This window comes from Trichosurus vulpecula, chromosome 8 (assembly GCF_011100635.1).
Source record: "Trichosurus vulpecula isolate mTriVul1 chromosome 8, mTriVul1.pri, whole genome shotgun sequence".
Taxonomy (NCBI): domain Eukaryota; kingdom Metazoa; phylum Chordata; class Mammalia; order Diprotodontia; family Phalangeridae; genus Trichosurus; species Trichosurus vulpecula.
Genome location: NC_050580.1, coordinates 234,227,702 through 234,252,790, shown reverse-complemented (window position 1 = coordinate 234,252,790; position 25,089 = coordinate 234,227,702). Strand labels below are relative to the sequence as shown.

Here is a 25,089-nt window from a genome sequence, read left to right as displayed (position 1 = left end):
CTTTAAGGCTGGTCTTCTATTTACTACATCATGCTGTCTCTTACCAAGGGAAAATAGAAATTTAATACAAATTTCTGAATCCCCTGCCCACAAGCCAATCTCTGACAGCTAAAGCCAGGGAATAAAATGTTCCATGCTATGTCTGGAGAAAGGAAGGAAGATTATGGTTTCTGTTACTTCAGCCTGTCCCCTACCTGTCCTCAGAAACTTGGTGATAATACATTACTTTTAAGAAAAGGCACAAGAAGTGTTTGTAATAAAGCAGGAGTGAGAATTATGATCCAAAGTGAAAGACAAAGCTCACAATGGTGAAGGGATTTGTTAGGAATCTCGTACATTTGAAAAGTAGTTGAGCCTAGGCTAAAGAGACCTTTACCAGTCCCTCTTCTAAAGGAAAAAGGGCTGCTGAGACCAAGGGGGGAACTATAAGCCAGGGATGGTCTTGGGTACTCCCAGCCTTGAAATAGAGCTATATTCCTCATCAGGATGGGGTGACTGGTATCAGGGTGGTGGAGACTGGAGCTTTGATAGGAGAAGACCCAGCAAGAAGTGCTGTGAAGCTATTAGCAAAGGTCATATATGCTCATACATGAGTGTACACTGAGATTCCTAGCCCTACTCCTAGGGTTTTCGGTTAGCCTTCACCAGGTTCTCCTTACCCACTCTTCCAAATCAGAAACACAGGCAGGTGCTAGAACCTCATCTTTCTTTTATAAGCATAGCTTCTTCCCAGGGGTGTGCTAGAACTAGCTCCAACTGGGAGGTAATTGTGAAATGTTTAGTGTGAGCATGTATGCCTCAGAAATCAGCAAATGCTACGGAATCAAGAGTTTGTTTATCGTTTTGTTGATTGCCTAGACTTCAGTGATAGAGAAATTGGTAATGATGCAAATTAAGCTTAAGTATGTTGTGTTTACATTTTCCCTTAGAGAGCCAGTTGTTAAACATTTACTAGCATAACACTGCCTCTACCAATTTCCAATTTATCTATGGGCTAGCATTCCAGATTGTAGGTTCTTCAGGTTTCCAGTGTCCTCTCTTCCAACCTCCTACTTCTGGCAGTCCTGATTTAATTAAGGTAAACCGAGGCAAAAGACCTCTGAGCACATTCAATTTATTGGTAAGGCACTTAGTAGTTACCAACAAAAAGCATCTTTAGCTCCTCTGCAAGCCAAAAAGACCCCCAAATGTGGGCAGATATATTTTTTTTAAATTAAGATTTTTTATTTTTAGTTTACAACACTCAGTTTTGCATGATTTTGAGTTCCAGATTTTCTTTCTCCCCCTCACCCCCTCCTCCCCAAGACAGCATGGAATCCGATATATCTTTTAAATATAACTTTGCATTAAGCTTATTTACACGATAGTCAAGTTGTAAAGGAGAATTATGACCCATGGAATGACTCATGAGAAAGAAGACAAAACCAAAAACAAAAGAGAAAAAAAAAAAGAAGGAAAAAAACAGGAGAGCAAATAGTTTGCCTCAATCTGCATTCAGACTCCATAGTTCTTTCTCTGGAGTTACCAATATCTAAGTTCAGCCCAGGAGCTCATAACAAGGGCTGGCCCAGAGTCACTTGCGCCACCATGGCTGTGGGTAAGAGCTCCGAAAAAGAGAAAGCCAACCCCCGGTTTTATATCTTTTTCAGGGTCAAGGGTGAGTCACACATGCAACTCACCCATGTGACCTAAAATCATCGCAAAGAGGCAACTTAAACCCACATGGCCTAAAAGCCTCTGAAGTCCCAAACATATCACTCAAACTTGTGTAAAGTAGGCCCTCCCCTGAGCCAAGGAGGTCACCAAGGATTCTCAATCTAATCAAGGAAACAAAGGCCAAACTCTTCAAGGGCACTTGGTTGAATTGAGTGCTAAGAGCCCATTTTGTTTACCAAGGTTCCCCTTCATTTATCTCAGGACCAAAACTATGGCTTATTTGTATGACTATGCAAAGGAGGGAGTATGGCTGAGTGGATTGAGGGCTGGCTTTGGAGTCGGGAAGACCTAAATTCAAATCCTTCTGGGCATATATAGGGTGTGTTGACCCTATGGAAATTATTTAGCCTCATGGCTCCAGGCTATTCTCTAAGACTAAGTTATAGGTGAGTTATTGCTCTGGATAGAGTTTGCACAACAGAAGCTCTTGGCTCCAATGAAGCCACAGGTTCCCTTCTTGTTCTCCCCTTTCCTATCCTCTTCCCCCTGAACCAGGGAGGAACTACTTCCCAGTGGCTGTGAAAATTTCAGAGGTATGTGTCCTCTCCCTTTTGCGTGGCCTTTAATGAGCTAGGAGCTGGTACATTACTTGGGAAGAGTAAGGATGCCTCGTCTCCACTACCTTTGTTCTGGCTCACCTGGATAAGCTTGCTCTTATTGGATCCAGAGTTGAGGGTATAGATGAATATCGAAATTAATGAACAAAAATGCGTGATATTCATGGAAGCAGCCCACAGAGAGAGGAGGCTCATTTATTTATTTATTCATTTATTTATTCAGCACTTCATGATCTTCCAAGCATTTTACTTAAATGATGGCATTGATTCTGATCTCTGTAACCCTATGAAATAGGCAGAACAGGTATTATTGACCTTCAGATTTGACAGAAGAGGAAACTGAGGTCCAGAGGAATTCCGTGGTTGGCAAAACTAGAGTTCCACCCTGGATCTCTCAGCTTCCAAGCCAGGGCTCATTTCACTAAGCATGGTTGATTCATCTTTGTGGCATTAAAACTGCAGCTCACACTCGGTGGACAGGCCAGGATTTAGGCCCGAAGTTCTGGAGGGGTGTCAGGCTGCCGAGAAGGGTGGCTCACTTGGAAAGCCTCCATGGTGAGCAAGGCCTTGTTGAGGCGGTTGATGGTGGGATATGGGGAGAGGTCCACCTTAAACCTGCAATATGAACATAAGTCATGGAGCAGAGGCTGGGGTTTCAGCAAGGAAACACGAAACCTGAGAAGCAGGGAGAGGCAAGTTTGGACATTCATTTAACTGGGCAGGGAAATTCCTACGAAGTAAAAAGAAAGCAACTAGGTGATGCAATGGATAGAATGTCAGGCCTAGAGTGAGAATAACCTGAGTTCAAATCTAGCCTCAAACACTAGCTGTGTAACCCTGGGCAAGTCACTTCACCCTGTTTGCCTCAGTTTCTTCATCTGTAAAATGAGCTGGAGAAGGAAATGGGAAATCACTCTAGCATCTTTGAAAAGAAAACCCCAAATGGGGTCATGAAAAGTTGAGCAGTACTGACAATGACTAAAGAAAAACAAAACAAAAAAATAGAGGTAGGCATTGCAAGTGCCAAATGACAGTGTAGTGTCATTTGGTCCTTATCCTGTCTGGATTCATGATTTACCTTTTCATATCTTGTCCTTCTATGTTCTTAACCTGGGGTCTGTGAACTTAAAATTTTTTTTTGATAATTTTATTTCAATATAATTGGTTTCCTTTATAATTTTGTGCATTTAAAAATTATGTTGAGAAGGGGTCTATTGACCTCACTGGCTTGCCAAAGGGGTCCATGACACAAAAAAGGTTTATGATCATCCTGCTCTAGATAAAACCCAAGATCCTTGAGACCAGGAACTGTCTTGTATTCCTCTATGTGTCTAATGGAGTCTTGCACATAATAGCAGCTCAACTGATACCTGCTGTATTGGGATGTAAAAGGAAGGAAATGGGTAGGGCTGGAAGTCTGGACCCTGGTCCATTCTGATTTCTGGAGATAATTCAGGGGATCCTTGTAGGCAGTGAACACTTGTAGAAAGTGGACAAATACTTTCTGGTGGGTTATGCTGTTGGGATGCCTCCCAGGCCGCTAGGATGTGGGCACCTTCACCTTCCTATGAGCAGAAGCCAAGGGCTGGATCATCTCTGTGGTGATTGTGAGGCCATTTCATTGGCTCTCTCAAGCAAGGAAAAGTGGAATTCCATTACACAAATAGATAAGTTGATATACACACTCAATTGGGTATCTTACCCTACGGGAAAGTAGGGAGGCGATATTTGAGGAGGGGGTAGTCAGAAAAAAACACTTTAGAAAAGGGATAGGGTCAAAGGAGAGAACAGAATAAATGAGGAGAGGAATAGGGTGGAGGGAAATATAGTTAGTCTTTCACAACATGACTATTAGGGAAGTGTTTTGCATAACCACACATGTATAACCTACACTGAATTGCTTGCCTTCTCAATGAGGGTGGGTGGGGATGGAAGAAGGGAGAAAATTTGGAACTCATAGTTTTAAAAACAAATGTTAAAAATTGTTTTGACATGCAACTGGGAAATAAGATATACGGGCAATGGGGTATAGAAATTTATCTTGCCCTACAAGAAAGTTAGGGAGAAGAGGATAAGAGGTGGCTTGGGGGGCCAGTGATAGAAGGGAGGGCAGACTAGGGGAAGGGGTAATCAGAATGCATGCCATCTTGGGGTGAGGGGGAAGGGAGAGATGGGGAGAAAATTTGGAACTCAAAATCTTGTGGAAATGAATGTTGAAAACTAAAAATAAATTAATTTAAAAAAAACAGGTAAGTTGAGATGCTACCAGTATGACTCATACAAAAGAGAAGTGGGGGGGGGGGCGTCTAGTGGGGGAGAGGTAGTTACTTATATATGGAGAAGGCTCTCTATGGTGTGTGTGGGAAAGCATAGGGTTCTTACTCACCTCTCAGCATTAGCCACCTGAGGCACCAGGCATAAGTCAGCCATGGAGATCTGCAGAGAAAGGTCAAATTTGGTCCTGGTCTAGAATCCATGACCACACACCTGTTGGGTTCTGACTGTATCCCTGGCAACCTCAATAGAGCACTCATGCACTGTGTTTTTTTCCCTCTCAAGCCTGAATAATCGCATCCCTTGCCCCAAAGCCTCCGTCTATAGTAGCTGGCCAAGCTTTAAACAACCAAGGGCTTCTGCTGACATCTCTAGTTAGGATTCTTTCCTGGCCACTATCCTGCTTTGAAGACACTGGTCCCAACTTCGGTGTAAGGAAGCTCAGTTGGCTACCCTAGTCTGAGGGTGTCAGTCGCAGCTGAAGTGTGAGGGGCCAGCTAGACTTGCCTAGTGCCCTTCCCTCCTCCCTGCCCTGCACCTCCCACTTTGGGTGTCTGTAGTTAAGCCAACAGCCTTCCCTCCTAGGCTTTTCCTTAAACATGCCAAATAAAAGAGCCTATTGCTTTAGCACTGATTGGCTTAGCTAGTTCTGTGAAGTCCTGTTTAGTTGTAGTAACGAATTCTGACAGGGGCCAAGGATAAAGAAGAATGGAGCTATGGACGGCCCCTACCTCATCTCCAACGCAGTACTTCCCTGCTGTGCTCTGCAGGATGTGCTCTAGGGCTATGAAAAGAAAACAAAAATCAGGGAGAGCTCTTGGGCTCTTACTCCATGGATAGAAAGAAGGAGGAAGCTCAGCATTATTACTCTTGGGTCTCAGTTTCTTCTATAAAATGGAGATAACAGCACCTGTGCCTGAGATGGGTAAGCTTGAACCAGCCTGCTGGAGGAAGGGTAACAGACAGGATATTGGAGAATTTGGAGCAAATCAGAGGGGAGATCTTTCCCATTTCTCCCACCTGCAGCGAATAAGACACAAGGTAGTGTTCTGTTACATGATTCATCTGACTTTGGTCTCAATCTCTTGGATGTAATTTTTAGGCAAAGCCATGGACTTAAGTGGCCTGATAAAGGGAAGACCAGACAACACCAAAGGTCTGAGACTTGACCCCTGGTTTGAGATTGGCCACTTGTTCAGCCCATCTCCTTCCCAATTGCTGGCCCTGCAGTCCCTCCATTTCCCAGCCTAGCCTGTCATCACCACAGAAGCACCGGGTGGGCAACACCAGTTCTCTACAATTCCAGGATCAGGGATTTGTAATGAGGGCAGGGCAGGATGGAGACCCACCTCCAAAGCCAGAGCTGATGACTCCTTGCGCCCATGTCAGCTGGGTCTCTTGGCTCATTTGCTTCAGGACATATAAGTTCTGATAAGCCAAAGGAAATCCACTGGTCAGATTTAGCAGCCTTGCTGATCCTGCCAACTCAGTGCCAACCCTTCCCCCTTAAGGTCTAGCAATCCATAGTTCCCTCCTAGGGTGAGAGAAGTCAGTCCTTCATCTTGTCTTGAGAGGTTCTGCTATGTGAAGATCCTAGATTCTCAAGGTTTGGGGGATGGGGTGGAGATGCTTGGGACCTTCTCTGACTGCCTAAAGTGCTGGTGGCTAGAAAACCCCCATAACTGCACCCTCCAGTGTGATATGTGATAGAGGAGCAAGAGGAGAGGAGAGAGGCCCAGGGAGTGGAGTTCTTATAGGTGGGGCTATAGTTATGTACCAAGTAGTAAGTCCAGGAAGAAGAGAGACTAAGTAACATACAACCTGGCAGACTACAGGATAGTTGTTCTTGCACTTTATATAGCAATGAGGACAGAAGCCCTGTCAGCGAAACCTGTGCAACCTCCCCAAACTGGCCTAAAGCCATCCATCACCTGAATAGGGGAATTATGAACCAGTGCCAACTCCAGTAACTGGGACTCTAAAGCCAGATCTTAGCACTGGCCCATCACAAAGCAATGGGGGAAAGAAAGAGCCCCCACAGGTCAAATGACTAGGAGACAAGACCTGACTGCGCTCTTTGGAGCACTGGGATCCAGAGCAGGAATCAGAGCACCACTGCTCCAGAGCATGCAGGAAGCTGAGACATCCAACATTCAACATCCCATTGGGGTCTGCCAGGGCCACAGCTGGGGATGGAACAATTCCCAATTAAAGACTATGGAAGCAGCATGAGCTGACTATGAAGGGATGATACCTAAAAATAAAATTAAGTGTTGAGAGGAATGTATTGGGAGAAAGAGAAAATGAGAGGTAGAATGTAGTAAGTCATCTCACATAAAAGAGGCAAGAAAGAGGTTTTACAATGGAGGAGAGAAAGGGGGAGGTGAGAGGGAATAAGTGAGCCTTACTCTCATGGGATTTGGCTTAAGAAGGGAATAACATACATGATCAATTGGGTATAGAAGGCTATCTTATCCTACAGGGATAAACAGGGGGGAAGGGGATAAGAGAGGGAGGTGGATAATAGAAGGGACAGCAGATTGGGGGAAGGGATAATTAGAAGCAAACACTTTTGTGGAGGGACAGGTCAAAGGAGAGAACAGAATAAACGGAGGGCGGCACAGAATAGAGGGAAATATGGTTAGTCTTTCACAACATGACTGTTATGGAAGGGTTTTGCATGATTACACATGTAGAACCTACAACTAATTGCTTGCTTTCTCAATAAGGATGAATAGAGAGGAAGGAAAGGAAAGAATGTGGAACTCAAATCTTTAAAAATGCATGTTAAAAATTGTTTTTATATGCAACTGGAAAATAAGATATACAGGCAATGAGGTATAGAAATATTGCCCTACAGGAAAATAGAAGGGAAGGGGATAAGAGAAGAGGGGCGGGTAATAGAGGGAGGGCAGATTGGAGAAAGGGGTAATCAGAATACATGCTGTCCTGGGGTGGGGGAGGGGAGAGATGGAGAGAAAATTTAGAATTCAAAATCTTGTGGAAGTGAATGTTGAAAACTGAAAATAAACAAATTAAAAAAAAATAAAGACTGTGCAAGGAAAAGAAGACAGATATTGGAGAACCAATAGGAGACTGATATGAGAGTCAGGAATTGAGGCAGACAGGCTTAATACTAGCCACCCATCCAGATCAGTGGCAGTAGTGACACCCAGCCTACAGAAGGGACAGGACCAAACAAGTCCTAACCACCCAAGAGTGCCAGAAGGGACTGGTCTGCACACAAAATAGCAATATAAGAACTGGGGCTGAAAATAAGGAAGCAGAAGAAAAACCCACTGAACATAATACATAAATATTATGGGTTAAGAGAAGCCCAAAAGTTAAACTGAGAAAAAGAGTAAATCTGCAACTACAAGCACAGTCTTGGGGGGAAAAAGTGTTTAGCCACAAGGACTACAAAGAGGGACTGGAAGAAATTAGCAAAAAGTTAAAAAAAAAAGAAATTATAAATGATATTAGAGTTCAGGAAGAAAAGGTAGAAGGGAACATGAAGAAGGTAGAACAGAAGGTAGAAAACCTCACCCAAATAGGAGACTCCCTGAAAAACAGAATAAACAACAGCATAATTTCATGAGACAAGAAATATTAGAACAAAGTCCAAAGACAGAAAAAATTTTAAGGTATGTAATTATAAAACAAATGACCAAGAAAACTTAAGAATAATTGGACTCTGTTAAAATTGTATCTTGTCCTGGTCCCCTTTACCATCTCTCTCCTTCCAGTCAGTATAATAAGTAAGTTTATAAGTAGCCAATATAAAGGGGTAACAGCAGGAAATAAGATTGCAAATGGGAATCTAGAAATCACACACAAACTGTCCCTAAGATCAAAGGAGCATAATTTACAAACTGTATCATATGTTAACCAAAACTCACATCCTGGTAATATGTGCTGAATTAGTAGATGCCATCTAGGCATTGCTGTCAGGGCCTTTGGTCCTATGATATGCAAATCCCAGAAAAATTTCAGACCTCCACAGCAAAGACCAGCAGAGCATCAAACGGTGCTGATAATTTTGAGATGATGTGGACATGTTAACTTTAGCGTTTTAGTAACAATTCTGACATGATTTGGATATGTTAATGAACTAACCCCAAGATGACACAGACAAGGGTAAGTCTGTCTTCCAAAAAAAAAAAAAAACCAACCCTATAAAAATGAGACCTTAAAGTCCTGTCCCCAAGCACTCTTCCATTTCCATCAAGTCCATGACACTAAATGCTCCCAATTCTATTCAGTGGTTATATGAGTGATACCCTGTGCCTCTCCTACTCCCCATTCTCTTCCCCACTCTGCCTGCCTCCCTTTACCACTCTTTCTCCTAATGTCTGCTTCTATATCTCTTTTGCCACTTGTCTCTGCTGTGTTGTTTGCCCCCACACTTCTGTGGGGCTAAAGTGTGATTGTCACTTTGTTTCCCCTTATCATTTATGTTACTGGCAAGTACTCAAAGAACTACATGTGCTGGTCCCTATTTCATAATTTCATAAATTAATTATAAATTCAGACTTCCTGAAAACCGGGACCAAACAAAAAATCTGGACACTATATTTCAAGAAATAATAAAAGAGACTGCCCAGATCTATTATACCAAGGAACATCTAGTAATCACTTCCAAAGTGAAACCTAAAATTGAACACCAGGTAGTGTCATAGTCAAAATTGAGAGCTTCCAAGTCAAAGAAAAAAATAATGCAAGCAGCCAGAAAGAAACCATTCAAGTACTAAGGAGTCACAGATAGAATACAAGACTTAGCAGCAACTTCAATAAAGAAGAGAAAATCTTGGAATATGGCATTCCAAAAGGTAAAAACTAAAGGTTTTACAACCAACAGTAACTTACTCTGCAAAATTAAGTATAATCCTATAGAAGTAAAAATGTGCTTTAAGAGAACAGAGGACTAGGACTTCTGAGAATTTCCGAGGAAAAGACCTCTGAGAAGAAATTTTGAAATGGAAACAAAGGGGTCAAGAGAATCCTAGAAAGATAAATACATCTGAGCTATTAGAGGGGCTAAACAATGATAAAGTGTCTACATTCTAATAGGGAGAGAAGAGACAAGTGTCCCTTCAGAATCCTAAACCTGCAAGGATCCTGGAAGAAGTTAAATGAAAAAAACATAGGGCCTTCATGTGGTCATGCTTTGTTTTGTTGGCTTTCAGAAAGGAAAAAAAGGGACAGAGAATACACTAGGGGACAAAAGAGGGAAAAGGAGGAAGAATTTACTATTTCAGATAAATAGGGTGAATGAGAAAAGTATTTAAACATAAAGGAAGGGATGGGGGAGGGTGCATATAATGACATCACTCTTATCTGAACTGCATAAGGGAGGGCTGAACACACACGCAAAGAGTATGATATAGAAATACATTAAACTCAACATACAAATAGGTGGGAACAGGAAAAAGGGAGGTGGGATAAAGAGTCAGAGTAGAGTTGTAGAGGGAATCAATACAAGCAAAATAAGCTTCAGCTTCAGAGGGTTAATTATAAAGGGAATATTAAAAAGAAAATGTATAAGAACCAGAGATCAGGGTCTGGGACTGGTGAGAGATGGGGGCAGAGGAGTAGGAAAAGCCTGTTTTGATTAAAGATTACTAGTACTGATCAGATCCCTTCTTTTGTTCCACCCCTTTCTTCACTGTAAAGAAGCATAAGAGGGATATTAGTGGGATGATAGTGGGAATTATGCAATTAACAATTGTAACCATGAACTCATGGGATGAACTCATTCATAAAAAGAAGGAAGGCAGCAGAATGAATTGGAAAGCAGAACTAATAATATGTTGTTTATAATCAACACACTTGAAACAAAGATTCTCACAGAGTCAAACTAAGGGGCTAGAGCAGAATTCATTATGATTCAGACAAATTTTAAAAAGCAGAGATAGCAATTGTGGATGCACACTGAGGTGCTCCTTCCATCCCACATATCCCTGTTGCCTACTTATTACAGAATAATATTAGGACCATATTTTAGTCTAAAGTCTTTGGTCCCACCTAAATGAGGAAAATTATCAATACTTAATCAAAATTTTGGGAAAACAATGCCCCACACTAAATCCTTTTTCGTTTTCCTCTTTCTTACCAGAGGCCTAACCACTTCCTTTGAGAAAACTGAGTGAAAATACAGGGAGGAACTGTGTTGGAGAATGAAGTCAGGGTGGTGATCAGACAAAGACAAGGAGGCCACTGTTTGTTCCAATCAAGAGCACTGCTCTCTTTCCCTATGCCTTGACCAGACAATAATTATAAGACTAAGAGGAGGAAGCAATCTTTGATTACTTCTGTTAGTGGAAGTATCTCTTGAGTTGACCCTTTGGCCAGGTGGAAAGGAGAGTCCTTAGAGCAAGTTATCAAATAGGGTTTATAAAAATGATTTTCTAAGTTGCACTGACATTTTAAGTTATTATTGTGCTGAGACTGTTAACTAGACTCGGAACTCTTGCTTAATCTTTACTTTGGAATTTTGTTGATTAAGAATAATATAAACTGTAATTCCAAAATGACTTGCATCAGAGATAGTTCTCTGACACTGGATATCAGAGATACTTAAAGGCCACAGGAAACTCTCCATTTTTGGATCTCTCTCCAAGTAGAAAATACTTAGAATTAGTTTAATTTAATGGATAAGATTTTTCTGGCAGGCTTGTGCCTACAACACAGAGTACAGGCAAGGCAACAGAAAAAAAAATAGAGATAAGCAGGAAAATTAACATCATTCTTAAAGACACCAATGTAATAAAAAATACCAATACTTAATACATATGCAATAAATGGTACTGCTAATAACTTAAAGGAAAAGTTAACCCAATTATAGGGAGAAACAGTAAAATTATGAAGGCTGCAGACTTCAGTGTACCCCTTTCAAATCTAAATGAATCTAACAAAATGATAAATGAGAAAGAAGCTAAGAACTTGAACAAAATTTTAGAAAAGTCAGGTATGATAGATCTCTGGTGATTGATGAATGGAAATAATATGCGTATTTCTTAGTTCTACATGACACCTTTACAAAACTTTACCATGTTCTAGAGCACAAAATTTTCATCAATTAAATGCAGAAAACCAGAAATATTAAACACTTTCCTTATTGACAACAGAATTAAAAATATAATTAGTAAAGGGTTTTGAAGAAAGGATTCAAATTTAAACGTAGACTAAATAGGTTAATCCTAAAGAATTTGTGGGCAAAAGGACAAATCATAGAAACAAGATAATTTCATTAAAGCAAATGACAATGATGAAGCAACATGCCAAAACTTTAAGAATGCAATCAAAGCATTCCTTACTGGACAATTCCTTTACTGGAAATTTATATTTCCAAACACTTTAATCAACAAAAAACCAAATCAATAAGTTAGGCATACAACTAAAAAAAATCAGAAAAGGAACAAATTTTAAAAAAAATACCTCAAATATAAAAATTCTAAAAAACAAGAGATAAACATAAAAAATAAAAATCTTCCAATTAGTTAATAAAACCAGAAGATGGTTTAAAAAAAAAACCAAACAAACAAACCCTTAGCCAATTGGATCACTCCCAACAAGAGAAGAAACCACCAGTAAGAAAAAAAATGAAAAAAGAGAAATCACAACAAATGAATAAGGAAAATTACTAGTAACTATTTTTGCCAAATATGTACCAATATGCACCAACAAAACTGATAATTTAAATGAATATGTCCAAAATATATGAAAGTTAACAGAACAGAACAAGAAACAGAGAAGTGAAATAACCTAATCTCAGAAAAAGACATTGAACAAGTCATAAAGGAACTTCCAAAGGAAAAACCCTAGGACTAGATGGATTTTTATCTTGTGAATTTTATCAAACATTCAAAAGGTAATTAATTCCAATATCACATAAATTGTTTGAAAAAATAGAGGCAAAAAGGATCCTGTCAAACTCCTTGTATAATGTAGATACAGTCTAAACTACAGATAGTTTAGCTATTAAGCTAAAACAAGAAGGGCTGTCAAAGAAAGGTAACTAATAGGCCAATATCTCTAATTAATAATGATGAAAAAATCTGGAGTAAAATAATAGCAAAGAGGCTACAACAATACATTAAAAAGATCATATGCTATGACATGGTTGGATTTATACTAGGATAACAGGGTTAGTTCACTACAAAAAATAGTAAACAACAGAAGTCACATGATTGTATTAGAAGAAAAAGCTTTTGACAAAACACAGTATCTCTTTATGCTAAAAACAGTAAAAAAAAAACCCAGAAATTAATGGAGGATACATTAATAAGGTAAATAATACCTAAAACCAAGAACCAGCATAGTCTGTAATAGAGAAATGCTAGCAGCCCTTCCAAAAAGATCAGGGACACACACACAAAGATCAGAGGAAAGCAAAGACACCCACTGTCACTACTATGACTTGAAAAAATGCTAGAAATGCTACATATAGAAATAATACAAGACAAAAACATTAACGGAATCAGCATAAGCAAAGAGGAAACAAAATTATCACTTTTTAGACGATACTATTGCTTGCTGCAGGTAACCCTTAAGAGCGAACTAAAAATTAAGAGCAACAATTAATAACTTCAATAAAGTAGTAATGTATTAAAAATGAACTCAGAAAGATTACCAGTTTTTCCATACATTACAAACAAAACCCAGCAGGACAAGAAAGAAGGAACAATTTCATTCAAAATAACTAGAGAACATATGAAATATCTGGGAATTCAGAAACTAAGACGAACATAGAAATGATGCAAATACAATAAAAAAAACCCACTACTTACAAAAATAAAGATAGCCCTAAATAATTGAAGAGAGATTATTATTACTAAGGTACTGTTGGATCTTTGAAATCCAATCATTCTGGAAATAAAATTATTGTTATATTCCCAAAGCCACTAAACTATGACCTTTGGATCCAGAAATACCACTACTAGGCTTGTACCCCAAAGAAGTGTGACTGAGGCTGGATTTGAACTCAGGTCTTCCTGACTCCAGGTTCAACGCTCTATTCACTTTGTCACCTAGCTGTCTACTTATTTGTTACAAGACAGGGTTTCCATTTTGTTTTGGTGGAGTGGCAAGTTGGAGAATGAGTGAGAGGGTAATGATACTGATATACAAAGAAAATAGAGAAAAATGAGTCAATGAATCAGTTAAAAATAAACAGAAGAGATAAGAAGGAAGTTCAGAAGGAAATAGAGACAAACAAGGGCAGTGTTAGAACTACCATGTTAAAGTGGGAATACAGAGCGCTCCAAAAGCCTTAGTGCAGTTTTAAGCTATAAAATAAATAAAAAGAATAACCAAGTTGCATATAGTGAAGATCCACAGCTTCATATGCAGGCCTCCTTTTTTGTTTTTCTTTGTGTAAGAAAATATTCATGTTGATATTTCTTAAGTTCATAATAAGAAAAAAAAATTATAAAGTACTCTGAGCTCAGGACTAGCTAGGTTGAGCCCTACTTAGAGATAGTTGTAAAGGAGAGGGAAAAGTCAGTAAGACTTCTCTGTAGTCTCCAGTTTGCCACTGCCTCTACTGAGAAACACAATCAGTCACTGAATGAGTGATTCACTCCCAGCGTGGGCCCCACTAGAGTGAAGGACTGTGATGTGGGAAAGTGCCTTGGGCTATGAATCAGCGGATCTGGTTCTTAGCCTGGACGCCTATAAACCTGCATAAAACTCAGAACAAACCACTTCTCTATTGCTTCAATAGCTTTGTTAAGGCTCAGTTCAGGTGCTGACTCCTATGGACAAACTTCCTGATCCTACCAGCTGTTACTGTAATTTCTCTCCTCTCCAAATTACCGTGAATATACTTATCTGTTTGCATCTTTTACCCCCACAACAGAATGTAAACTCCTTGAGGGCAGGGACTGCCCATCATTTGGTCTTTGTTTCCCTAGGGTAGCATAGTGCCTTGTATATAGTAGGTATTTAATAAAGGGTTGGATGGGTGTAATGTTAATGGAATATGAAGATCTTCCCCATCCATTAATAGGTCTACATGACCACATGTGTTCAATCATGTATGCCCTGCTGCTTTGAACTCCGGCCCAGCTGCAATACATCCTGAGTCACATAGAGCCCATTGGGGGAAGAACTTGCTTGCTTAAGGGGAGGCTTGCCTGTAGGAAGGCTTTCACACCTTTGGGTACTAAGCTAATTAGGCACTGAGTCAAGAGGGTTGCGATGCCTTCTGGCTCTGAGCTTATTAGCCAAAAGTTGTATATATATTCTGAGGTCAGATTTTGCTTTGGGGGCTTGCTCATGAGAAGGACATTTTGATTCCCTGGATGGGACTCTGAATAGCCATTTGTTATGAGCCCCCCAACTACTCAGGTATCAGTACTCCCTCGATCTGGTGGTGTATGTAGGTGGTTGCATTACTTTGTTCAGACAGCTGGAGCTCTGTCTTTGGTCTGTGCTAATTTCTCTGCTTGTATTTTCTACTTAATTAAAGTAAGATTGTTGACCCCTTTAAAAGTTGCCTTTCCTTTAGAAAAGCAAATCAAAGAACCTGCGCTGGCAGCCCTTCCTGGGTATGCGAGGGTGCTTGCTGTTACAACTGGATGAGGACTAGATTATATAAAGTCAGAAGTCTCTCTAAAAATTTCATGATTCCATGAGGCGCTTTGAACTTAGGTCTTCTCTCCATGTTACCCTGTCATCTTTCTTTGGGCCATTGCCAGGTATTATGATGGGACTGCATGATTTTTGGTTTCCTTAAAGGTCTGTACCTGCAGGGGTTGAATTCCACTACTAATGATATCTGAGATCATTCGAGCGCTGGCTCTTTTCTTGGGGTCTTGTGGCAGGAGTCTGACGGGTGTCGGTCGTGTCTCTTCCAGATACTCAATGATGGCCAGCTGCAACCCACAAGGCACAGGGACAAGAAGAAGAAAGTGTATGATCCCAGGGGAAGTGAGGATAATGCCATCTGTTTTTCATTTTCCTGTCTGCTTTCTCCCAAGCCCTACTGCCCACACACACACACACACACACACACACACACACAGTCCCTTCCCCTGCCCAAGCCCAGGTTTATTTGAAGTACTGGGAGAGTAGAGAGTAGCGGTCATTGAAGAAGGGGCTAAGAAGGAAGTTTAATCCTTAACTCCCTGGAGATTAGGCATTCAAATGCCTGATTCCTGTTCTATCCTTGGGCCTATGTGTATATGGGGGAGGGGAGGGGAGAGAAGAGAGCAAGAGAGAATGGTTTCTTCACAGCCCTCCTGTTGGAACGAGTAATGGGCTGACTGGTCCACAGTACTCACTGATTGAGTAAGGGTAATGCCATCAATCTTCAGGACTGGCACTTGACTCATGGGGTTCAGTGTCTGGAATTCCTTAGTAAACTGTGAAGACAAGGTCCCAGAGGGAAAGGGGAAGCCTGGGTTAGTCACGTTGGTGGGGAAGGACACAGCTCTATTCCTTCTGGGCTGGCTTGCCTTTCTACCAAATGAAGGCCAAACTCATTAACCTGTCATTCAAGGTTTTCCACAATCTGGCATAAATTTATATTTCCAGCTTTACCTCGCCCCATTCTCCTTGGCACAGTCCAGCTTGTGAAAGAGTCCTCTCTCCTTTCTTGAGCACAGTCCTTCCCCTGGGGGTAGCACTGGTTTGGTATTTTGGGATCCCACTGTGGCCCCAATCCTGGGCCTTAAGTGGGGTTGAAGATAAAATATTATCTGTAAAGCACTTTCAAAACCTTAAAGCACCGTATAAATGCCAGTTGTTATCACCGACTATCATCATTATCGGTGATCTCAGCTTAAGTTGGATCCCACAGACAAACTGGACATTTCCCAAACATGTCCTACATCTTCTCATCTCTGTGCTTGGAATGGCCCCCTTACTATCTTTGTTCAGTAAAGCCTGACTCGTCCTTCACAGCCTAGCTCAAAAGTCAGCGCGTCCGTGAAGCCGCCTTTGAGAACCCCATCCTGACAAAACCCAGAAACGCTTTCTACCACTTCCCCGAATCTCAGCGCTTCATACATCCCATGGGCTTACTGCGCTCTTTTTTACCTGCTGCCCTCCGTCCTTTATGAGGCTAATGGGAAAGATGTCATAGTCAATCCCCTTGAGAGCCAGAGCTGCAGATGAGAAAACAACACATAGGAAAGAGAGCCGGTTACAGGAGGCAACTTTGGGCTACAATGCCTGGGAAAGAGACTCTGGCAGAAGAGTAATTTTCCGAAGGGAGTTTCTCCAGTCTCTACAAAGATCAGGCCCACCACCTTCGGGAAGTCTTCCCTGGTCACCTCAGTCTTATTTAAGTATTTATTGTCTGGACCAGTCAGGCAGCCAGGTGCCCCATGTATAGAGTACTAGACCCAGAATCAGGAAGACCTGAATTTCTATCTCATCTCAGACATTACTTGAGTGACCCTGGGCAAATCACTTAGTCTCATTTTCCTTATCTAGAAAATACGAGGCAGCTAGGTGGCAAAGTGAATAGAGCACCGGCTCTGGAGTAAGGAGGACCTGAGTTCAAATTTGACCTCAGACATTTGACACACTTACTAGCTGTGTGACCTTGGGCAAGTCACTTAACCCCAATTGCCCCGCCTTCCCCCTCAGAAAAAACCCCATAGAAAATAGGGCTAACATAGCACCAGCCTCCTAGGGCTGTTGTGAGGATAAAATGAGATGTCTGTAAGTGTCCTATAAGTGTTGTTGGGTTGTGGACCATAGCAGGCCGATACCATCCGCGCGGTTTTCTTGGCAAAGATACTGGAGTGGTTTGCCATTTCCTTCTCCGGTGGATTAAGTCGAACAGAGATTAAGTGACTTGCCCAGAGTCATACGGCTAGCAGGTGTCTGAGGCTGGCTTCGAACTTAGGTCTTTCTGATTCCAGGCCCAGAATTCTATCCGCTGAGTCATGCAGTCCGTATAAATGTTAGCTACCATTATGAAGTATTAAAAATTATTAATCATTAATTATTCTATTATCAATGAATTATTGAATAATATAAATAAATGATATTTATATATTAATGTATATTATTTGTCATTAATTAACTGATAATTATTAAGCATTATTAAGTACACGCAGTACTTATTCTATGCACCACTATAGTGCGGCTCTATTTGTATCTCTTACTTCTCCCTAGACTATAACCTCCTGAGGGCCAGGATGACAGTTTGCCTTATTCATCCTTCTCATCTTTCCCTTTAGCTTGGCATGATGCATTGCCTAGAGTAGGTACCCAATAAGTGTGTGCTGAATGAATGGGATGACTATAGTTGTTTCCTGGCAAGGAATTCGCATCCTGCAACCCTAAGCCCTCCAAGGTGGGAGAGATGAGGAGGGTAACTAGAGCACCAAAAATGGAAAGAACAAATGGACCCCTCCTCCTCCATCTCCTCATCACCCAAGATGAAGAGGATTATTGTATAGATTCATAGAATTGGAAGGGACCTAGCCATCATGTAAGCCCAATCCTCTTAATTTGACAGATGAAGAAATTGAAGCCCAAAAGGGATGAAAGTGATTTCTCCATGCGACGTAGGCATTTGAACTTAATTCTTCTAATTATAAACTTGTTGCTTTCTAAAGCAGCTTGAGATGTGTTACCAATCACTCAAGGCAAGGTGCTTTTAAAATGGCAGCACCTCATCTTATCTCGGAACACAGTATTTCTCAAAGTCTCTCTCTGATTAGGGTAATCTGCTCAGGACCATAAATCAATGTCGAAAAGGGGAAACCAAGTCCTCATGTGTAAGCCTCCACCCCTTTTCTCACCAGTCTAACCTAGTAAAGTCTTTCAAATAGCTTGAGATGTTCTTAGTGTGTCCAGAAACCTGGGTTTCCTGCCTTTGCTAATTTTAGACAAGGAGGGTGCTGGAATACCTCACCTTAGATAGAAGGAAAAAAGCATGGCTGGCAAGGCTTTGGGAAATGGATTAGTGATGTTTTGGGTATATAGACATGTAATTGGGGTAGGATGCGGATGGTGAAATGATTGGATAAGGGAAGCTGGGAGGTGGAGAAGATTAATATTCATTGTTTCCACATGTTTCCCAAATGGTTCACTGCTGTCTCAGAAGATGAATAAAGTTCTGAACCACTGGCATATTAAGCCAAAATCAGTAGTTCCTGGATTAGGAATTAGATTTTTTTTTTCCTCAGGTGCTAATTGAATTTTTGCTGCACCGAGAACTCTAACTTCCAACATATTCCTAGTTTCTTCTCATTTTTCTTTTGAGCTATTCTGGAATTTCTTGTTGTAGGTCCATACCCTCTTGAGATTATACAGGATTCTGTGTTTCACTAGGCATTGGTTTACTTTTCTTTTGTAATATTTGTCAAGAGCTTTGTATTATCTTTGAAGATTTAGCATTCATCCTTCCCTTTTAGGTTGCTTTCTCTGCTTGTGGTCTAGGTTGTTCTTTCTCTTGAAATCTTTGGTGTGTCAGCCTTTCTCCCCTTCTTTGTATTTCCCCATCATTCACTACACTCTGAGAATTGGGCTGCAAAGCTACTTCCTTCCTCCTACATTGAGAGACTTACAGTTCATTGGCCTTAGTCTCTCTCCTAGGTAGTATCTAATGGGAAAGACTGGCCCTGGTTGGGTTTTAGTCTTTCTTTAGCTGTGATGCAGGCACTCATGACAGATTCTTTCTCCTTCCCTTTTTTGGCTGAGCTGAATTAGCACCTGCCACTCTTTGCAGGGTTGGGGGAGGGTGGAAAGTGTTCCACACAGAATCTTTGCAGCCTCCAGGGCCTAAGGGCTTCCCAAGTCAGCACACTCCCCTCACCCCTTAGGCAGAATCTATTTCCACTGCTTGTTTCTGGGTGGAGGTAGGGCGAGGTGTAAGGAATGCCAGCAAAATCTCGGCAGCAGAAGAGGGAGGACCCAAATATTGGTCCAACGGTACATGACCCAGTCCAACGTACATGACCCAGAATTCGGAGGCTTGTCAGTCAATCAATTAGCCTACTATGTACCAGGCACTGTGATCAGTTTGTTCGTTCCCAGAATGCAGAGGGTGCTGAATGAATGCTTTAAGGATTAACTTTCTCTGGTATTAATTGCTCTTTTTTGTCCTGTGGATTCAGCTCTACATATGGCATATAATTACTTTTTGAGTTTTTTTTTTTATTGTCTAGTTTTTTTTGGAGGGAGGAAGGCAGGGCAATTGGGGTTCAGTGACTTGCCCAAGGTCACACAGCTATTAAGTCTGTCAAGTGTCTGAAGCCAGATTTGAACTCAGGTCCTCCTGACTCCAGGGCTAGTGCTCTACTCACTGTGCCACCTAGCTGCCCCTGAGTTTTTTTAAAGAATTGGTGGGATGGGGAAAGTGTCTAGTCTACCATCTGGTTGGTCCCGTAACCCAGAACTCCCTTGATTATCAGTCTTCAAAGATCTGAAGGGCTGTCATGTGGAAGAGGGGTGAGATCTATTCTGTATTGTTCTGGAGTAGGGGTTCTTAACCTGGGATCTGGAAACTTGTTTAAAAAAATTTTTTAATAACTATGTCTCAGTACAATTGGCTTATTTTTCAATTCTATGTATTTTAAGCATTCAAAAACATGCATTTATTCTGAGAAGGGGTCCATAGGCTTCACCAGAATGCCAAAAGATCCATGACACTAAAAAAGGTTAAGAACTCCTGTTCTAGAGCAGAGATATCAAACATAGTTTCCTCTGTTTGACCCAAATCAGATTAAAATATAACTGGGAAATATTCGACAACATAAAAATACAATGAAATATAGATAATATTACATTTTAAAACTACATCAGTGTGTGGCCTACAGCCATCCCCATGTAAAGATTAGTGGTGTCCCTCAGGACCAGGGAGTGGAAAGTTCCAGGGAAGGTGATTTGGAATAAGGAAAAACTTCTTATCAGTTTCAGCTGTTGGAAAAATAAACATCTTTCTTTTGGAATAAGGAAAATAAGGAATAAGGAAATGAGGAATAAGGAAAAGCTTCTTATCAGTTTTAGTTGTTGGAAAAATAAAAGTCTTTCTTTTGAAATAGTGAACTCCCTGATACTGCTAATGTCCAAGCAAAACTGGTGTGACCCCTGACAGGGATGCTGCAGAAGAGGCTGCTGAAGGAGGGGGTTGGGCCTCTAAGATTCTATGATTCTATGCATAATGCAGAAGAAGGTTGCTGTTAGGCTTAAAAGGCAAAGCTGTTATTGGGGTGCTGGGGTGTGTGTGTGTGTGTGTGTGTGTGTGTGTGTGTGTGTTGCTTTAGAGTCAAATAATAACTTTTGCTTATATAGTACTCGAAGGTTTCCAAAATGCTTTCCACAGATTGTCTCCTAGAACCTCATATCCCTATTTCACAGGGACAGTAGCTGGAGGGGATGAAATGATTTGCAAATGGTCACACACAGCTACTTAAGTGTCAGAAATGATATGAGAGCATAGGGCTTCAAGCCCAGTAAGATAACAAGTGTGGCACAAAGATGGCGCCATTGGAGCAATGTCTGGCCACCTCTGACGACTGCACAGCCCTGCTCTCTCCTGGTCCCCACCCCCACCTCTGGTTCAGAGATTAACAACTGCTCCCACTACTGGATCCTCCCTCTTTTCCCAGCAGGCTCTGATTAGTTAGCAAAATCAAATAGGATAAGAACCTGGCAAGGAGAGCAGTAAGGACAAAGGCCAGGCCCTGTTCTTCCTGGTTCCTAGCAAAGATGGAGCAGCCGGGACAGCTGGCTTCTACGAGGGTTGGTGTAACATTACTAAGCAGGCTCTAGAGAGGAGGGTGAAGAGAAGAATCACTACAAAAAATAATGCCTTCTCTTCCCTCCCCCATAGCCCCCCCTTCTCTTTTTCTGTGGAAACCCAGCAACTAGGAAGGGGCTGTGGAAGAGATGGGGTGTCAGTTTTGCCCCAAAGTGGTGCACTTGGACTCTGTCTTCCTAACTTTTGCCAGATTCCTCTGATTCCACCCTCTCCCACCCTTGTAGTTTCTCCAGGAATATAGGAATGGACAGAGGAGATCCCTCTTACCTATTCGAACTCTCCAGGAACAAGAGCTTCGGAAGTAAGAATAGAGGACGGGCTGAGGAAAGAGAGAGTAAAGAAGCTTAATTGGTGCTTTCTGGTCTCAGTCACAGGATTTTTTCCATGGTGGGCAGAGTGGGAGGCCTTGCTTTCCTCTCCAGGTAGGCAGTGGGCCTGCAGAATAGGATAAATGTATTGCTTTGCGACGGAAGTCACTGAAAACCTTAGGAGAGCAAAGAGAGTTTCCCAAGGCACATTCAGATCTTTAAGACAGATGATAAAAGGAGCCAAATGGATAGCAGAGTAAATAAATGTATAAGAAGACTAGAAAGTGGGGAAAGAGCCGCTGGTATTCTGTGAAGGGCTTTAAGAGCCAAACAGACAATTTGCTATTTTTCAAGTTTTTGACACAAGGCAACATTTAAAAAATGGAACAGGAATGACAAAGGAAGAATTTGCTAATGGCCCAATTTGAGGCTGCCGTGAGGGAGATGTTTTTGGGTAGGGAAAGTCTTCAGGAATCATTGGGGGATTTGCTGCTGAGAACTTCACAAAACAACAAAGGAGATATTTTGGGGGAGAGACATGGGCTCCTGGGCCTCTCAAATGAGGTCACACAGGTCTATTTCCCCCTTCAGTGAAGACAATCCACTCCAATCCTGCTGTAATTTGCTTTTGGGGTGGAGAGGGAAGAGGAAGGAGTGTGTTTCTGAGGACAGGAAGTCGTCTTCACTAAGAGGCAAAGGGCCTCTATCTTGCTGGGGCTCCTAGAAAGCCTTACCTTCTCAGGAACTGCCATTCTGCTTTTATTCCCTTTGAACAGAGGAATTTCCCTCAAAATCTGCTTGGTGAGGGGAGGAGTTAATAAGGGGGTGGGGGCACAGGAGCCAATGGCGAAGCTAGTTCTCTCTCACTTGGCTCGATGCTGTGTCAGCCTTTGGGTCTGGGCAAGTTAGAATATCTAATGTCCCACTCTTGGTGGGATTTCCTTTTCTCAACATTCTTCCCACTGGATTGGTGAACCCATTTTCTGTGCAAAGTGAATCAGCCCAAGGTACAACTATGAAGCAATGTGTGCCTTTTTGGCGCCCCCCCCCTTCCCCATAATGGCCTCTCACTACATTTTTCCTCCCAGATCCTCAGTGCTTTTTTACTTCTAAAGAATCTGGCCAGCTAATTCTGAAGAAAGCTCCCAGAGTACACCTGAACCCTTTGTGTCAAGTCAACAAGCATTTGTTAAGCTTATACTGTGTTCCAGGCATTATGTTATGATGTGGTTTGTTTGAGGAACAGTAAGGCCAGTGTCTCTGGATAGTAGAGTAAGTAAAGGGGGGAGAGAAAAGTATATGACTGGAAAGGAGCCACTGGCACGCTGGGAAGCCAAACGGAAGACCTGCTATTTGTCAAGTTTCTGACACAAGGTAATATTTAAAAGATGTGATGGGAATGACAAAGAATGAACTTGATAATGGCCCAATTTGTGGCTGCGGTGTGGAAGATATTTTTGGGTAGGAAAAGTCTTCAGGAATCATTGGATTTGCTGCTGAGGAGAACTTCACAAAACAATCAATGAAGGAGATATTCTGGGGGAGAGAGATGTCCTCAGAGCTCTTCAAATTAGGCCACACAGGTCTATTTCCCCCGTTGGGGACTGCAACTTCAGTAAAGCCAGTCCACTCCAATCCTGCTGTAATTTGCTTTTGATATGGAGAGGGAAGAAGCAATTCCTGAGTAGATACCACCTGAAATGTCATTCTCATGGATTAAGGTACTGTGGCCTCTAGAGGCACTTATAATAATAACTCACACTTATATTGTAATTTAATAAAGTTTTTTTACAATGCATTTTTACAAGGCCGTCTTAGGCGGTGGAAATATTATTTGCATTTTACAGAGGAGGAACCTGAGTCTTAGGGAGATTTAGTGACTTTTCCAGGGTCATACAGCTGCTAACTATTAGAGTTGCCCTTCCAACTCAAGTCTCCTGATCCGCTCTGTTATCAGTACCTAACTCTTAAATGCTCTCTAGTTTATTAATTTCTTCAGGGTTAGCTGGCTGAGAAAATGGGCTGCAGGAGAGAAAGCAGCTTATTAGATTTAGGAGCATGGGCTACTGGAAGGAAGGCCAAGGTGCTGGGGTCAGGGTTCAAAGTAAAGGGGAACATGGAACTGTCTCCTTGACCAATTTAATTAGGCCCTGCCCTGTCAACCATGCAAACAGATCTATCAACAAGCACTTACCATCACTATGTGCTTCCTCAAGGAACTTACATCGCATTAGAGCAGGTTAAGTGAATACAGGCTAGAAATAGGACTGTGATACCACCAGTATAGGAAATGCCTTCTACCAATGCAGGTTAGCACCCCTTCATCTTAGGAACTGCCAGCCAGTATGCATTAGGGTCAGGATTGAACGCAGGCCCTTTTAGCTCAGAGGCTGGCTCACTAATCATTCTACCACACATTCTACACACCATTCTACCACATACAGGAAAAAATACCCTCCAAATTACAAGAACTGGGAAAGGCCTCTGGAAGGAGAGACACTAACTAGCACCTCTAAGTCCTTGAGAGGAGTCAGCAGACCTAGTTTCTAGGTTTTGAAACAGCTAGGTGGAGAGATCGCCGATAAAGGCCTGAGTTAAAATCCTGTCTCTGTTAATTACTAGCTGTAACCTTTCTGTGCCTGAGTTTCTAAATTTGCAAAATGGGAATAAAAATCCCGCCTATCTCCCAGGCTTCGAGAATATAAAATGACACGTCTGTCACGTAGTTTGCAAACTTTAAAGCGCTATAGAAATGATTATAATTAGTTCTGATTTTGTGACGGATTTTTATTTTCTCGTCCTGGTGAGTGTAATCAAGCCCCTTTCAGGGCGTCAATGATCCCTCCCAGCAGAGGGCGCTGTGGCGCGACTCTGTGCATTCGCAGGGCTAGTCCACGTGGAGTTTTTTTAAGCGTTCGAGTCCTCGAGACTACATATCCCAGGGTGCAGTGGGGCCGCCACAAGTTTAGAGCGCGTAGAACTCTCTATTCTACTTCAGAGAGACAAAGGGCGCTTTCCGGTGGCTAGGCCTAGTTCTGGGGCGGGCGGAGGAGGGGGAGGGGAGAGAGCCAGAAGCCTAAACACCTTCTCCCTCCTGCCCCAGCCACCTAGGCTTCTCCGTTAAGCCCTCCCCTTCCGTTGTGCACAGACCTTTCCTGCCTGCATCTTGGACCTCTCTGTGCTCAAGAAAATTCACGACCGGGGCTCGCCGGACAGCGCGTGGAAGCCACTCGGTTTGTCAAAGCCTCCGTTGTTTATCAAATGAGGGGGCTGGACTAAGGTTCCTTTTATAGTCTGGCATTTCCCTCGCGCTCCTGGGAGTGGGAGTCCCTCCTATTCTTTCCTCTCACTTTCTCCTTTCTAACGCGACAGCACGTAGAACTACCTCTCCCATAGTGTCCCGTGCCTTACTCAAGACTTCCGGGGTGTCTGCTAAGAACCACAGTTCCCACAATGCTCCACGCTATAAACTTTGGTCAGGGGCGGGGCAAAGGGAGAACTACGTTTC

The 25,089-nt window shown here is 42.0% G+C and overlaps 1 protein-coding gene across 2 annotated transcripts; it reads right to left on the bottom strand.

Moving 5' to 3' along the window:
- Positions 1-2,450: 2,450 nt before the first annotated feature.
- Positions 2,451-24,852, bottom strand: GSTZ1 (glutathione S-transferase zeta 1). 2 transcript variants are annotated; one of them, XM_036735471.1, is made up of 9 exons: positions 24,732-24,852; positions 21,541-21,592; positions 16,590-16,657; positions 15,833-15,913; positions 15,296-15,424; positions 5,897-5,975; positions 5,279-5,331; positions 4,660-4,709; positions 2,451-2,888 (listed from the first exon to the last, which is right to left on the bottom strand). In XM_036735471.1, the coding sequence occupies exons 1-9, from the start codon at positions 24,744-24,746 to the stop codon at positions 2,762-2,764; spliced, it is 654 nt and encodes a 217-aa protein (XP_036591366.1). In that variant the 5' UTR covers positions 24,747-24,852; the 3' UTR covers positions 2,451-2,761. The 2 variants fall into 2 exon arrangements, with proteins under 2 accessions (XP_036591366.1, XP_036591367.1); XM_036735472.1 differs by lacking the exon at positions 16,590-16,657 and having other exon boundaries at positions 24,732-24,851.
- Between the last annotated feature and the right edge of the window lie 237 nt (positions 24,853-25,089).